This window comes from Dipodomys merriami, unplaced genomic scaffold (assembly GCF_024711535.1).
Source record: "Dipodomys merriami isolate MVZ:Mamm:240054 unplaced genomic scaffold, mDipMer1.0.p SCAF_7, whole genome shotgun sequence".
Taxonomy (NCBI): domain Eukaryota; kingdom Metazoa; phylum Chordata; class Mammalia; order Rodentia; family Heteromyidae; genus Dipodomys; species Dipodomys merriami.
In genome coordinates this window covers 26725859-26741749 of record NW_027206290.1, presented here as the reverse complement: position 1 = coordinate 26741749, position 15891 = coordinate 26725859, and the positions used below count along the sequence as shown (strand labels likewise).

The 15891-nt window shown below is 35.7% G+C and overlaps 1 protein-coding gene across 1 annotated transcript in view; it reads left to right on the top strand.

The window, feature by feature from the left end:
• The window catches only part of Col11a1 (collagen type XI alpha 1 chain), a 171228-nt gene that overhangs the window by 40429 nt on the left and 114908 nt on the right, over positions 1-15891 (top strand). Inside the window, exons 5-7 of the mRNA XM_070007851.1 lie at positions 7870-7998; positions 13360-13476; positions 14095-14187. Coding sequence (XP_069863952.1) covers positions 7870-7998; positions 13360-13476; positions 14095-14187 — 339 coding nt within the window. The remainder of the gene's footprint in view (positions 1-7869; positions 7999-13359; positions 13477-14094; positions 14188-15891) is intronic.

Here is a 15891-nt window from a genome sequence, read left to right as displayed (position 1 = left end):
CTGGGCCTGAGCGCTGTTCCTCAGCTCTTCAGGTCAAGGCTTGTGCTCTACCACTTGAGCTACAGTGCCACCTCTGGTTTTCTAGTGGTTTATTGGAGATAATAGTTTCACAGACTTTCTTGCCTGGGCTGGTTTTGAACTGTGATCCTCAGATCTCAGCCTCCTGAGTAGCTAGGATTATAGGCGTTAGGCGTGAGCCACCAGTGCCCAGCTCCTTAAGTTTTATAACACTGTTATATACATTATCTAGATGTTGATGATTGAAATTTGTGTTCTCTTTTGATCGACTCCAAATACTATGATTAAGTTCCATATTTTGTATGTAATTTTAAGTTTTCCAAATGTTCAACATGACACTGATTTCTGGATTTCTTTGGAAGCCAAGACTGCTATTTCTATTCATAACTGAAACATACAGTGATAGAATCTTTCAGCGGTATAATGATTTTGCTTAGAGGAGGATTCATTGAATGTCTACTGAGAATCTAGTAAATGCAGGCCTCATTATGTACTATGGCAACCACAAAGAACAAGACCACCACTTTCATGAACTTTGTACCCAGGGAACTTAATTGAGCCAAACAGATGGACTGGTAATGAGGAGAAGCTTGAGTTCTAAACACTTAACATTTTAGTTTTTTGTATAGACCTAGAACTTTGCTGTGAATTGACACACATACGAATTGATCCTTTCACATAGCATGTGTTCTTACTAATGGAAAATGTCCATTACTATCGTACAGCTTTAAATTGGATGAGATCTTTTGACTGGCGTCTCCCCTTCTAAGACACAAAGGAATGAAAGACAGAGGTTCAGATCTGTATTTGTCTGCTTTTCAGTGCCATAGTGAAGTGCCAGGGGTAGTTAACCTATAAAGAGAAAAGGCTTAAGTTAGTTTTGATCCCACTTTTTTGACACCTGGTGAGGACAGCAGGTTATATCTCACCATGGTAAGAATTCTAACTTAAGCACAGAGTCTGAGAATGGCCAGGGTTTCATAATCCCCCTTGAAGGCCTATTCCCAATAACCTAAGTACTTGGACCTTTCTTCCACAGCTTTCTTCCACCCCCAAGTTGTGGCAGCCTGAGGCACAGTCTTATTTATTTATTTAGTCGCTTGAAGGGCCTGAACTCTGGGCCTGGGCGCTGTCCTCTTCAGCTCAAGGCTAGCACTCTACCACTTGAGCCACAGTGCCACTTCCAGCTTTTTCTGCTTATGTGGCACTGAGGAATTGAACCCAGGGCCTCATGCATGCAAGGCAGGCACTTTACTACTGAGCCACCTTCCCAGCCTGGAACAGTCTTTTTGTAAGAAACATTTCAATATCTAATGAGTAACTTTTTGTCTGGCCTTCAATGCAAACACATCCGTCATATCTTCCACATACCCAGCTGATCTAGCATTGCTACAAGACTGAGGACAAACTGTCCGCTGACACTCAAGGTAAATGCTTAGCTGTGAGCTCCTGAAAAATGTGCAAATTCAAGTCACATAGCTCAAGGCAAAGGATTCAAACTCAAGACACAGGTTGTCTAACGCTAAAGAGGAGGAAAAGAGGAATTGACCCAGAGTAAAATTACAGTCCAGTAGGTCCAATGCTACACCTTCATGTTTCATCTCTGGTATCATGGGCACCCTCTAGGCCCCAGATCTGCCCTTGAGGGTTTACTTGGCAGCCGTAGTCTTACTGCCGGGCTAGTCATGGCCCAGATGCTGGTTTGGTTTAACAAAGCATTGCTTGCAGATTTTCCCAGCAGGCATTGCAAATGCCTGGAACTTTTGCCTTTCTGAGGATTTCACTTTGTCTTCAGCTTCAGTTCACTCCTACTTCACTCCCTTTCCCAGGCCCCATCAATCAGGAGCTTCTGGTGGCGACTCTAACCCTGCAGTACAGTACATTGCTTGTCTTTCCAGGTTCTATTACATTTCAGTGGAAGCTGCCATCACTCCATAACTCTTACATTCAGCTCACTGCAAAACCAGAACCACTTGGAGAATGCTAGGCTGTCTCCAGCATTAGCTGCAGCCGGACCCAGCCACAACAGTCCTGGTGTACTCATTGGCTATCAAGGATATCAAGATGACCCTGAACATGCAAAGCTTACAGCCCGTGTCCTCCAGTACATTTTCCTTTATATTTTTAGACCTTTCATGGTCCTGTGATGGAAGTGAGGGCCTTGAAAAATGTTGAGAATGTCTCAAAAGCATCTTCCCTTTTGCCTTAATGATTAATGGCGAATGATTCTTGGTAGTCTCTTTAGGAAGTGGCTACTAATGACACCCTTCTAGGCCGTGTTTTTGTCCCTCAAATCTACTTTTTCTTTCCAGTTTTCCTGGCTTGGCTGAAAATTTTCCCTTCCCAGCTTCATTTTGGTCACTATTCATCTGACTAAAAGTAGCCAATAATGGCCACAGTACCATAGGAGTGCTTTGCTATCTTAAAGTTGCCTCTGTCAAATAAATTACTCAATCAGCTTTTAGTTTAGCCCTCCAAAACGTTTAGAGCATGAATACGATACATCTGATTTCTCTGGCAAGGTGTAAAGAGTATGACCTTTACTGCAGCCACCATCTGAATCCCTTATCCATCTGTATTCCATTAACTTTGACTATACTGTTTGTATCTCTATCTGCATTTTGGCCCTGGGACTCAGCCAGAATCATCTGAAATGCTCAGTGTACAGAATTCTAGGCGTTCTTTACCCTACTCCCTTAAAATCTTCCAGCTTCTTCCACTTATCCTATTTTTAAGATTTCTGTACAGCTTTTAGTATAGTTTATATTAATGACCCCACTCTGTGCACCTGAATTTCTATTTAGATATCTTTGTGTTATTAAAAGAAAATCCCGATTTTTAGGAGGAAGGATATGTGCAGGTCACACTTTCTTGAAATTCAAAGTCTTAACTCAGGTGACTGCTTGGTTTGGCACTTGTTGAGGGCAGCTGAGGGCAGCATCCCAAGATGGAAACATGTATAGGAGGAACAATCATGAGGTAAGCCAAAGTAGGGAAAGAAAGAGGGTTGGGTCCCTGAATCCCTTTCTGAATCCTAAGTCCTAGGTACCAGGCTTTTATGAATAGGCTTTTTGATAACATTGAATACTGAAACTGTGGCAGGAGGTCAATGTGAGCTAGAGTTTGACAGAAACAATATATTTCTGGCATTTTCTGGTTAATGGGAGAAAAGAGTCTTCAAACGGTGATCCTTTGATCTCAGCCTCCTGAGTAGTTAGAATAACAAGCATGAGTCACAGATGTCTGGCTTGTCCAGGTTTTAATAGTAAAATTTCAGATCTTCCATGATTCAGAGTGGAATTGATAGTCTATGGGAAATGCAGTCACTATTTGCTAGCTTGACAGTCAGAATGGACCATTACACTTCAGTTATAGTTTGAACAATGATCCACCATCTGTATTATCTATGTAATTTTCCTGCATACCATCAGCCTTTCTTGTGGTAGGACTATGTCCCAAGCCTGTTTCTGTTTGTAGCATACAGTTCAGTCAGATGAATTGAATAGGACAATTTATCGGAGCTGTGATCTTCATTGTTTATTCAACAATCCACTCCTATGCTTTCCAGTTGAGTGGGTATTCAGACTAGGAGCTGAAGTAAATCAAGTATATTAAGAGAAGTAAGCCAGGCCCATGGTTTCCCTAATTTGCAATAACTAGTATATGTCTGAGACAAGCAGAAAAGGTCAGATAAGATGATGTTAAGCGAAATGAACCCCAAGATAAGGACACAAGTGGTTTTTCTTTCTTGCTATTGTTTGTAACATATTTATAAGGTACCACATGATTTTTTGTTGCTTTGTATGTCCCTCCCCCACGATATAACCCCTGTTTTCACTGTATTTGATGTTGGTATAATTTGGGGGAGGAGAAGGGAAAAAATAAATTGTTGAAATAGGGATACAGGTGGACCCATTGCAACAATGAGATGTACAAGATACTATGTCAGAAAACGAACTTTACAATTTAGGAGAGGGGGGAGGGTGTAGTTGTGGAGATGGGAGGGAAGGGATGGTAGGGGAAAAAAAGGAGGAGGCAACAATGCTTGATAAGAAATGTACTCATTACCATGCTCATGTAATTGTAACCCCTCTGTACGGTATTTTCACAATAAAAACTTATTTAAAAAAAAGGAGGAGAGCTGAATCTGAAAATCCACATGCTGAACATTGACACCTATTAGATGAATGTTCCATAACACAGTCAATCAGTCAATAAATATGGGTTTTTTGCTCACACATGCACTCATAAAGTCATTATTTGATTTGTGTTTTTAAAGAATGTGAATCCCCTTTTGGCATAGAAAATACAGAGCAGTAGTCTTGCAAATACTTAGGACATATAAGTGTGTTTGTGTATGCATGTGAATCAATGGGCACAGAGAAATTTAAAATTATTAACACATGCAGTAGTCTTTGAAAGTATTGTGGACTGTTATTTATTTGCTTGGCAGTAATACAAGTGCACCGAACTTCTTTTGCAATGCACATGACTTTCATTTGTGTACACAGTTCTTGAGATTCCAATGTCTATGAAGAAGACTGTGGTATAGATCTATTGACACAGATGTAGCTCCTGGGCCATTGCATCAAGTCCACCTTAAATCTTGGCTCTGTAGATCATTAGTGGACCAAGATGGTTTTTCCATGCCTTGCATGTTGTAGATGCCAGTTTCACATGGTAACTTTACCCTTTTCCAGCTGTGGAAATTTTTATAACATTATCAACTCCAAATATTTAGAACTTATTCCACCTGTCATGATGCTCTTATTTACAGACTGTCTCACACAACATGACCTATAATTAAAACACTGTAAAATGCTTCCTGGGGAAAAAGAGCACTACTGATTTTTCTAAACTGAATTTTCCAATTTCTTTCCAGGACTGTATTTTATGGGTAACTATTAAACACCTGAAATAAGAATTTATAGTGGAAAGCTTGGCAGCTTTCCCGTTAAAGAAGTCAAATAGCTTAAATGGAATAATAAGTATAGGAAAATGACATTCCTCTGAAAAATGCAGTAGTGTAAGAATACCAACTATATCTCTGCACATGTATATATTTGCGTTCTAGCAACAGTTTGCCTTGCTTCATTGTAATTTCTATGCAGCTAAGTAAAAAGGTCTAGAATAGGTGTGGAGGGAGGATCTTCAATATTGTCTCTCAATGCATTCATTTCAGTTAGCGTAGAGGATTCACAGTTGCAAGTCCTTAATGAGAAAATTTAGGAATTAGAGTTTCTAACAGAAAACCTTCAGTGATGCTATTAGCCAGTGGTATAATGAATTTTGTACCAACTGATGTCTCATTTTTAATTTCTTAAACAGCACAGTGAAGAACTGTATATCCAAATTTATTTTTGTTTCATATGGTTATTCCCATCATGTCTGGCTGCTCAGGATTTGATTGGCTGGTGTTGGAGGAACCCTCAGTATATTTCAGGAAGATGTATTTATTTACTGTGAACAATTTCAGAATTCATAGATATCAATAGTATTGCTTACCTAAAATATTCACAAAACCTATGGAAAAATGTCTCAGAAATCTAATGTTGTCATTTGTCTCTATTGCTCATCACTTATGTAAGTAAATATGTTCAGGTTGGCAATATTAATACCAGTGGACTTATAATTCACACATTTTTGGAGTGGAGTTTTACTGAATTTGCTCTACTTCATGTTTCACTGAAAATTAAAGTATGTTTTACCTTATTGGGAGTACATCTAAACATACTCCCGGGTGTACATATATTTAACGAATACCTTAAATAAATGAAAGAATGAATAAATTACTTGAATGAGTAACAGATATTGAGAACTCAGTCAACAAATTTTTAAGCTTAACAAAACTTATCGAAAAAATACTCAAATATTGAGAGCTATTTTGTGTATTAGTGAGGTTGTTTTGGTGCATGCATATTTTTTACTTCTCTTGCGTGTGGCAGGACTTATCATGGCTCATTAGCCAGTTTCCCACTTGAGCCATACTTATAGCCATTTTTACTTTAGTTATTGCTCCTGTAGGGTCTCACACTTTTTTTGGGGGGGGGGGCAGGCAGCAGGTATGTCTAGAAGGTGATTATTCTACAAATGCTTCCCTGTAAGTAGGAAGACAGGCGTGCGTGACCCTGTCTGATTTTTCATTGTTGTTCATTGAGATCTAAGGACTAGCCTTAGGGTAGCTTGGAGTGTGGACATGAAACATACCAGATATAATTTTTTTTTATAGGCCATGGGGCTTGAACTCAGGGCCCAGATGCTGTCCCTGAGCTCTTTTGCTCAAGGTTAGTGCTCTACCACTTTGAGCCACAACACCATTTCCAGCTTTTTTTGTATCAGTTGGAGTTTCTGGCCCAGGCTGGCTTTGAACTGCAATCCTCAGATCTCAACCTCCTAAGTAGCTAGGATTACAGGTGCGAGCCACCCATGCCCCATTCCAGCTTTACTTTTACAATTTCTTCATTTTACTGACAATGAGACTTGGTAGATGAAGATTTTTCAGCAAATATTTGGCAATATCAATTTAATAGTCAGAATATGGAGCAAAAGATGAGAAATGTAGTAACACTTTTCAATAAGAATTGTATTCCATTCCTTACTTATGTAACTGTAATCCCTCTGTATATCATTTTTACAAAAAAAACCCAAAAACAAAAAACAGGAAAGAAAGACTTAAAATGAAAAGTCTGGAATGAGATGTTCATATAAGACTTTGCAAAGCTCCAGTACTCTTATGGGTATCTATAGGACCTAAAAGACTTAATTAAATAGGTCTTGGTATGTCAGATGTTGCTGATGTTGAGATTCTGCACAGCAGGAAGCAGAGGCTAAGACAGAGTAGAAAACAGTCAGAATTTATATGTGCTTTGATGCATAAAGCCTCTTGAAATACCTGACAGTTCAAAATACTTAAGAATTTATGCAAATCCTTTGCTGATCACTAACCTCACCAAGCAGCGAGCACAGTGGCCATACATAGAAAACCAAGAACACAACCTTACCAACAAATACCAGCCTCTGTAATCATTCTAGGCTCTGGTGGCTCACGCTTGCTACCATTGCTACTCAGGAGGTTGAGATCTGAGGATCACAGTCTGAAGTTAGCTTGGGCAGGAAAATATTGAAATTGTTATCTCCAATTAACTAACAGAAAGCTAGAGGGAATAATTTTGAGTGGAAACAGCTAAGGTAGAGCACCAGACTCTTCAAGCACCAGTACAGGTGTGCACACATACACACACAAAATAGAAAGCTCTTGAAAACTCTAATTATTTTAATATGTCATTTTTTGAAAAATTACAGATTTCTAATATGTGACTTTTCATATATGCTTAAAACCACTTTTTTCACAATAAATATGTACAAAAGTAATACTTTGCTATTTAGATTTTTTTCTCATTTATTCTTCTTTTTAATATTAGAAGTAAAGTACTTTACTAACATTTCATTTGCCCTTCACCAGGGAAAGTTCACTGTGAATGTAGTGCATTGGATTTTAATGAATGAATGTACACCCCACAGATTTCCTCAACTTGTAAATAATATAGGACAACCATTTTCTATTGTTGCTGATTTCTGAAATAAATGTGTTTCTTTCATGGTTAGTTGATTTTTATTTTTTATTTTAATTTTATTGTCAAGGGGTGACAGTTACATAAGTAAGGCAGTGTGCAGATTTCTTGTCTAACTTGTTACCCCCTTCCTCATTTTTCTCACGTTTAGTCTTTATATAAAAGTAGCAGTATGTGCATTTTCTTCACATAGGACAAATAAAAGACACGTTGACTTCTGAAGAACTTGCTATAGTCATGCATCCTTAACTAGGCTGATGATATCTGTGTCTGTTTTCAGGGTGACATTCAGCAGTTCCTGATCTCTAGCGATCCCAAGGCCGCATATGACTACTGTGAGCACTACAGCCCTGACTGTGACTCCACCGCACCCAAAGCTGCGCAGGCTCAGGAGCCTCAGATCGACGAGGTGAGGAAGGAACTTTCAATCAATGTCTTGGACATATCCTGCACTATTTGCTCTTAATTTCAATTAAACTGTACATTATATTTAATACTCCTTTCATATTTCCAGTGAGAAGGGACTCCAAGATATTTAGTATTTTTTCTTGTTTCTTAAATACTTTGTAATTTCATTTTTTATCAGAAATAGAGGTACTTTATTTGAGAATATCCGCAGACTTCAGTGTGTGTGTGTTTGTGTGTGGTGTATTTGTATGAAGTGCAGTTTCTTATAGCTGTATTTCTATTCTTTACATTTAAATAGTTAACAAACACTGGAGATAAAAGGAATATATTTCCGAGGTGGAAATTGTCTCTGAGAGTCTTTGACAATTACTACTGTAATGTTCCTAGGTTTATTTGAATGAAAATTCAGAGGTTTGCTTTTATTCTTTCCTTTTGTTTCTCATAGAATGGCTAAAACAAAGGCTAAGAGATTTTAGTTGGTAGAAATAAAATTAGGTTTTCAACTTTAGAATGGACCTAGAACTCAAACTGTTCTAAAAGATAGCTCAAATACTATTTTTATTCCCTTTAAAATACGAGTTCCAACCTTCTGAGTTTTATGTAGTTAAGATAGCGATGATAGTGCTTTTAAAATTTATTGTTATTTATGATATGAATTCAACTTTGATCTTATGATTAAGCTGTGAAAGTATATATTTGACATTAGCATTTTATTTTTAAAGAGAGAAAGATTCTTTTGCAATCATTTATTCCATGATAAATGTCAATGTTTTCCTAAAACAGGTAATGTCTTAAGAAGCGAGCAGGAAGGAAATTATTAAAGAGCAAAGAAAAAATATTTGGATACTTTGTTCAACTGCTTAATGATTCCCAAGTACTTCATTCTGTTCATTTCCTCAAGATTCACTGAATAGTTTTTTCTATGTACTCCAGGACAACAGTGGAATACCTATTGATTTGGTTCTTGTTTGTCATGGGCTGTGTGAAGGTTCAGTTTAAATATATAGCATTTACTGGACAAGATTTATAGATTTACTTTTTCCTTTCTCTTTGCCTGCCTGCCTGCCTGCCTTCCTTCCTTCCTTCCTTCCTTCCTTCCTTCTTTCCTTCCTTCCTTCCTTCCTTCTTGTTTTTTCTTTCTTTCTTCCACTCCCTCACCTCTCACCTCTCCCCTTGTCTCTTTTTCCTTCTCTTCCCTTTCCTTTCCTTTCTTGCTTAGCTTTTTCCACTCAACACTTGAGCTACACGTTCATTTCCAGCACTTTGTTGTTTAATTGGAGATAATAATCTCACAGTCCTTCCTGCACAGGCTGGCTTTGAACTGTGATCCTCAGATCTCACTCTCTTGAGTAGCTTGTATTACAGGCACGAACCACTAGCACATGGCTACTTTGCTACTTTCTTATGGAAAATGATGCCTATTGTTTTCAATTACAGCAGTGGCTCTGACTTTTGGAAATAGGATGGTATGCACTTTTAATACATTGCCTTTGAGTGGTTTGTTCACACATTTTTACTGCTGTAATGTCACTTCTGCTGAACTATTGCAAATTAGCTTAGTTCTTGTTCAGCTTGTAAAATTTATTTAAAAGTAAGCTTTCCTTGTTTCTATTTTAGTTTAAATGAATATTTAACATGATACTATGATCACAAATTTGTTTTTACCAGAAGAATTTGATGAAAAAAATTACACCCAGCTATAGTAGAAATTGGTTGACTAATGCAATAGAAAATTACATTTGTTACTAGTTTATATGTTGAATAGGTTACAATAAAATGTTTGTTACTTTCCTAAAGGAAGAATTAGCTCTAGTTTTCTTCTATAAGCCTAGATTCGATTGTCATTTCCAAAAATAAACATTCCACACTAGAATTTAAAATGCTAGTTAATAGCTTAGTAGACATATTTATATTAATTTTGTACAGTGTCCTTAATATGTCACTTCAGTATATGTTGTCATAATTGATAGTTTACCTAAGCAAAACAGCAAAACAATAACTTGCCAGTGATTAATGAACATAAATTGCATATTATAATAATCATTCAATTTGTACTTTACATTCTTAAATAGGCAATCACTAAGTTTATGGCATTACATTTTTGTAAACTAACTCACCTATGCTTTTTCCAAGTTGTAATTTTGTCCACTGCTATATTTGTATAACTCACTCTATTCCATTTAAAACGCAACTGTGCATGTGCTTGACACAAGATTGTATTACATCATAGAGGGAGATATATATATTATTGATAGATTTTTAATTTTACAATAATGTCATCAATTTTAATCCTACTTGAACTTATACGCTACCTCTTAACTACAACAGTAACTAAATGATCTCCTTATTATATTAAGAATTTATATGTTATATTTCTATATGAATCATTCTTCTTCCACACACTACATCTAATGTCATATGTCATGCAATTTTTATTCTTTTCTACAAAGAATATAAAAGGAAAATAAAGCCAAGGAAAGAAAATCTTTCATAAAGACGGACTTCCCCCGAATATGTACTGTAATCACTTCTGAGAGATACACAGGATTTTATTGATGACAGTTTGTCTAACGAGCTGAGAACAAAGTTTACAATATTTTCAGAAGATCTTTTCTCATCATAGATTCTGATATCTCCTAGCTGAGTCAGAGCTCAGAGTTGGAATCAGTCTGTCTCTATGCATTTCTTTGCATATATTCATCAAGCCATTCTCAAAATTCTACAGTGAGCAGCATATTCCCAAAAGCTTATAGAGCTTCTTGTACACTAAATATTCCTTCCCTGCCCCCCCCCCCCCAAATTGATGCTGGTCAGATAAAGAAATAAGAAGAAGGAAAATGATTTTTGTTTATTGACTCCTAAATAAACCCTAAAAGAAGTATGTTTTTTACTCTAGTGTTCCATGAAATGTATGTCTTCTATACCCCATTTCCCTCACAACCATGCTGACATTTCTTCATTCTGCAAGGCTTCCAATAGAAGAGATTAGGAAGGTTGGAAGAGATTTTCCTCTCTGGATAGAAAAGCAGAATATAAAGTTAGTTCCTCTGATATAGATTTAAAACTACAACTTTTTCCATGCTTTTGCTGCTTTAGATCTTTATAATTCATTCTAAAAAGGCTACTTAAACTTAAAACTCTAAAGTTTAAACTGAAAATATCATCCCTCCTCTTTCTTCCCCTCCCCTTTTCTCCAATTTCTTCCCCTTCCCTCTCCTCCTCTTCCTTCCCTCACTTTTCCTTCTTCCCTCTCCTCTCTTCTTGTTTGTTTGTTTGTTTGTTTGTTTGGCATGGTCTCACTATGTAGCCCCAGCTGGCCTCCAACTTACCACCATTCTGCCTCAAATTTATTACTGTCTTTCCTCAGTTTCTTGAGTACTGGGATTAGAGACTTGATACTGGACCTGCAGATTTTCCCATGTTTTATTTCAAACTGGTAGCTAGTAGTTTCAGAAACATAACATTTTATATTCCAGCATGGATGACTGTAATTATAGGAAAATTACTCATTGGATATTATTCAGTCACCATTAGTATTTAGTTAATATGTAGCTAAACATGGTATTTACTCAATAATGATTTGGATTACATTTCCTGGAAGTTTGAGGCACTGTGTTTTGCCTGAAATGAATGAAAACCCCCAAAATTTATTTTCTATATGTGTTTTTCTATTTTACCAAATGTAGGGATATTCTAATAAGAATCTGCTGTATTGCTTCCCCTGTATGTTCATTGCAAATGAACTTTGCACTAAAAGGGAAACATCTCAGTTTGTTTATTAATCTTAGCAAATTGGAGTTTTGGCAACCCTAAGGAGCACCAAAGGAATGCTCTATTTATTTTTCCATAAGCCTTTAGCTGGATCATCTAGAAGCATTCACTCTAGTGGATTTATTTTCACTGAGCTTAGATGTGCAAAATGTCTATGGGATCAATTTAGACATATTATGTCTGTGAAGTCTGCATGCATTTGCATTGCTGTCTCTAATAGAGCCTGTTAGCTGGCTTTCTAAGATACTTCCTGAAATACTTGTAGTTCACTGCTATCTTCCTGGAAGATTAAAAGAGATTAGAAGGAACGCAAGGAAAATTCTAGTACAGATAGGTTCTTTTTTGCATTTTTTGGATGTACATAATTTAGTTTGAGCTTATTGAACTTATTGCTAAAATCTTTATGCTGTGTATGTCATTAGTGTTTTAATAGTTATTTTGAATTAAAAAATATTCATGTTTCTGAACATTTGTGTGCTTGATGGAAAAATTAAAGCTTTCATGTAGATACTTAGCATCACAAGTGAAGACATTATTTCCTTCTTCTTTTAGCATATAGGGTGTTCTTTCAATTCACAAATTAATTTTTTTATTTGAGATTCAACATATTTAGCTATGACTTATTTAGGTCCACTAATTCAAAAGTCATTTCAAAGTTTTATCTACAAGTTATTATTTCTTTTATTTTTTATTTTATTGTTAAGATGTTGTACAGAGGGGTTATAGATACATGAGTAAGACAATGAGTACATTACTTGTCGATCATTGTTACCACTTCCCACTATCCCTTCCCTCCCCCTCCTACCTGCTCCCACACTTCTACCCCTCCCCTTCAAACACAGTATCTAGAATAAATTACTATTTTTCCAATAGGAGTTCCGTTTAAAGAATTTAAGATGCCTAAATGGTATGATCTTTTTTTTCAATAGAGAGAAAAATCACTAATTTCAGACTAAGTATTACATGTTCATTGTGAAATAGGTAATTCTACAAGAAATCAGAGACTTCTGAATAAATTTTTGATTTCAATTTTCCATTGGTTATAATTTCTAGAACATATTCATTGTCCAGGTCATATTCTTTGTATTCCTTTCTCTCCTTTTCTCATTCCTGCAAAATAGGCATGATAATCTTTTCCTTTTAGAGACAATTTTTCTTTATGTATTCATTGTTAAACAGATTGTTTAACAAAATACATACCTATGGAAATTTTGACAAAATCCTTTCAGTGGAACTTTACCTATTTTTTGGCATTCAAAACTAACATGAATATTTAATAGCTATGTCCAGGAACATGCTATGTTTAATATTCAATAACTAGAGAATTTGAATCAGGATTCAAACCCTTTACTTTCCTCACAATCATAACATCTGCCTTGCTCTTAGAAACCCTGCTTTTTCATTCCTGTGTTATTATACTCCAAAGAAGTCAGTATAATACTTGCTTTTGCAATGTAACTTTGAAATAACAGTATTTCCCTGTCTCTTCACCTTTACCCTAAGTAAAAGGTTAAGAACAGGATTCTCACTTTGTTAACTGTATCACTTGCCGCTAACCACGACACCTGGTATTTTTTCCTCTGCAATGTAGTATGCACCTGAGGATGTTTTCGAATATGACTATGAGTATGGAGAAACAGAATATAAAGAGCCTGAGCTTGTAACAGAGGGACCCACTGTTACAGAGGAGACAGTAGCACAAACGGAGGTAAACGCAAAGTAGTGTCTCTGTATATGGTGTCCCATTGTTCGTCATCTTGTGGTTCTTTGTGCCAACTGTTCTTCAGACTTATCACAAACCTGTCATTCATCCTTTTTTTGTGAAATAATAACAAGGATTTATTTTTCAACAATAGCTTTCCTGGTGGAGTGCAGACAGTATCCGCCTTTCACTTTTGCTCATCTTTCCTTTCAGCCGTGTTCTTTATTTCTCTTCTCACTTTATTTATGTTGTCCATCCCATCTTTCATCACATTTTACAGAAAAAGAAATCCAATTTCAAAAAGAAGACGAGGACAGTGACTACTTACTCAAAGGAAACCAAAAAGTTTACACCCCCCAAATCTGAAAAATTTGCATCCAAGAAGAAGAAAAGTTATCAAGCACCAGCAAAAGCCAAGCTAGGGGTAAAGGTAGCAAGAAAAAAAGCAATCAAGATCTATCCTAGATAAGCTGGAAGATCTATGATGATAAGCCATACACTTACCCCAACTAGATACATTATCACTTAGCTAATACTATACCCCAATTAATTCATGATTTTTTTCACCTCTTTGGGATTCCCTTATAAGTTTGCTAATTGTTTTTCTTTTACCTTTATCATTAGGCCAATATTGTAGAAGATTTCCAAGAGTATAACTATGGAACAATGGAAAGTTACCAGACAGAAACTCCTGTTCCTGTGTCTGGCACGAATGAGGTAATACACATAGGTAGTCTTACCTCAGCCATTGACTGTTTTTCTTTTTAATGTTCAATAAATTATGATGTGCTTCACTCTGGAAGAATTAATAATTTCTAAAACATGGGATGTGTTAATAGTTTCATGAAGGGTCAGAGAAGCCATAGCATTGGGTTACTATTACTATAAGCTGTTCATTCACAGTCAATGGCAATTCAGGATTTGCATAACTCTTTGCTTTATGCAAGGAGAAAACTGGTGAAACTGAATTGGCCAATGATACCATTTTCACTGTTGCTCCTGTGACATTCTCACAATGGTTCTGAGAAGAATCTTCTGAAGTGAAAATTGTATCATTCACTGATACAATTAGAATTTCATTTCAGCTGATCCATAATCACGCATAATTCTAACATCAGCAAGAGTTTGGAATGAATGTACTCTTAGTGGATTTTGATAACAATTTTTGTTTTCAAATTTGTAAAGAATGTAAGATCAATTATGTTTGAATAGTATATGTTACCCATTCCATAATTTTCTGTGAAAAATACTTAAGTGCACACTGATATAAATCTTCCTTCCTGAATTTTGTATCTTACATGTGTTTTTTATTTTTTATTTTGGTACCAATACTGTGCCTTGAACTCAGATTGTCCCTTCAAATTCTGTGCTTAACGCTGGTGCTCTACCACTTGATCCACACCTCCACTGGTTCATTATAGATAAGAATCTCCCCAGTTTTTCTGCCACAAACCTTAGGTCTCAGGACATGGAATCTGACCATGAAAAAAATCAAATTCCAATCCAGTTTACCTTTTTAACACATGTTCTTCATATTAGAAAACGAATTGAAAGAGTCTGTGAGTAATTTAGTATATTTGAAAACATTTGTCCCATTGTGACAAATAAACATGCAAATATTTTAGAACAATATTTTGAGTATGGATAGTTTTAAGTTTTAATCTACTCAAACTCAACCAAAGCTTTTAATTCATGGATATAATTATTTCATATTTTGATCATCCATATTCCTTATCTAAGAGTACAAAATATTATGATTATTAGGCATTTTATTTTAGTTAACAATTTCTAAGTCAATCATGGTGTTGTGAATAAATATCTACATATTTTTATTCACATAATATGCTATTACTTATCTATTCAATATTACTCTATCATCTATATTCAGTTACCTTGGAAAACATGCTACTTAAAAGTGAAATTCAAAAAGTTATTTTTTTTCTTATCAAACACAAAAGGCATAAAATTCACTATATATATGTTTATATATGTATATTGTGGAATTTATGCTATCCATAAGAAATTATCATGAGGAAAAGAAAATTATACCATTTGTTTTAGATATATAGTATAATATATATACCTATAATATATATTATATATGCATATATATGGAAGCTATATATATATGTGTGTGTATATATATATATATATATATATATATATATATATATATATATATATATAGTTTTGGCCTATTTTTTTTCCTTTTTTTCAGTAACGGAGTTTGCTAAATAAGCACTCTCTCATTTGAGCCATGCCTCTAGTCCTTACATTTTTAATGGTGTTTTTGGTGTTTTTAAGGTCTGTGTTTTAGTACAAAGTTGGCTCAGACCACTGTTCTCTTGCACAACCATACCCAGTTTATTTGTTCATTTTTGCCATCTTAGGTTTGAACTCAGGACCTAGGCACCGTCCCTG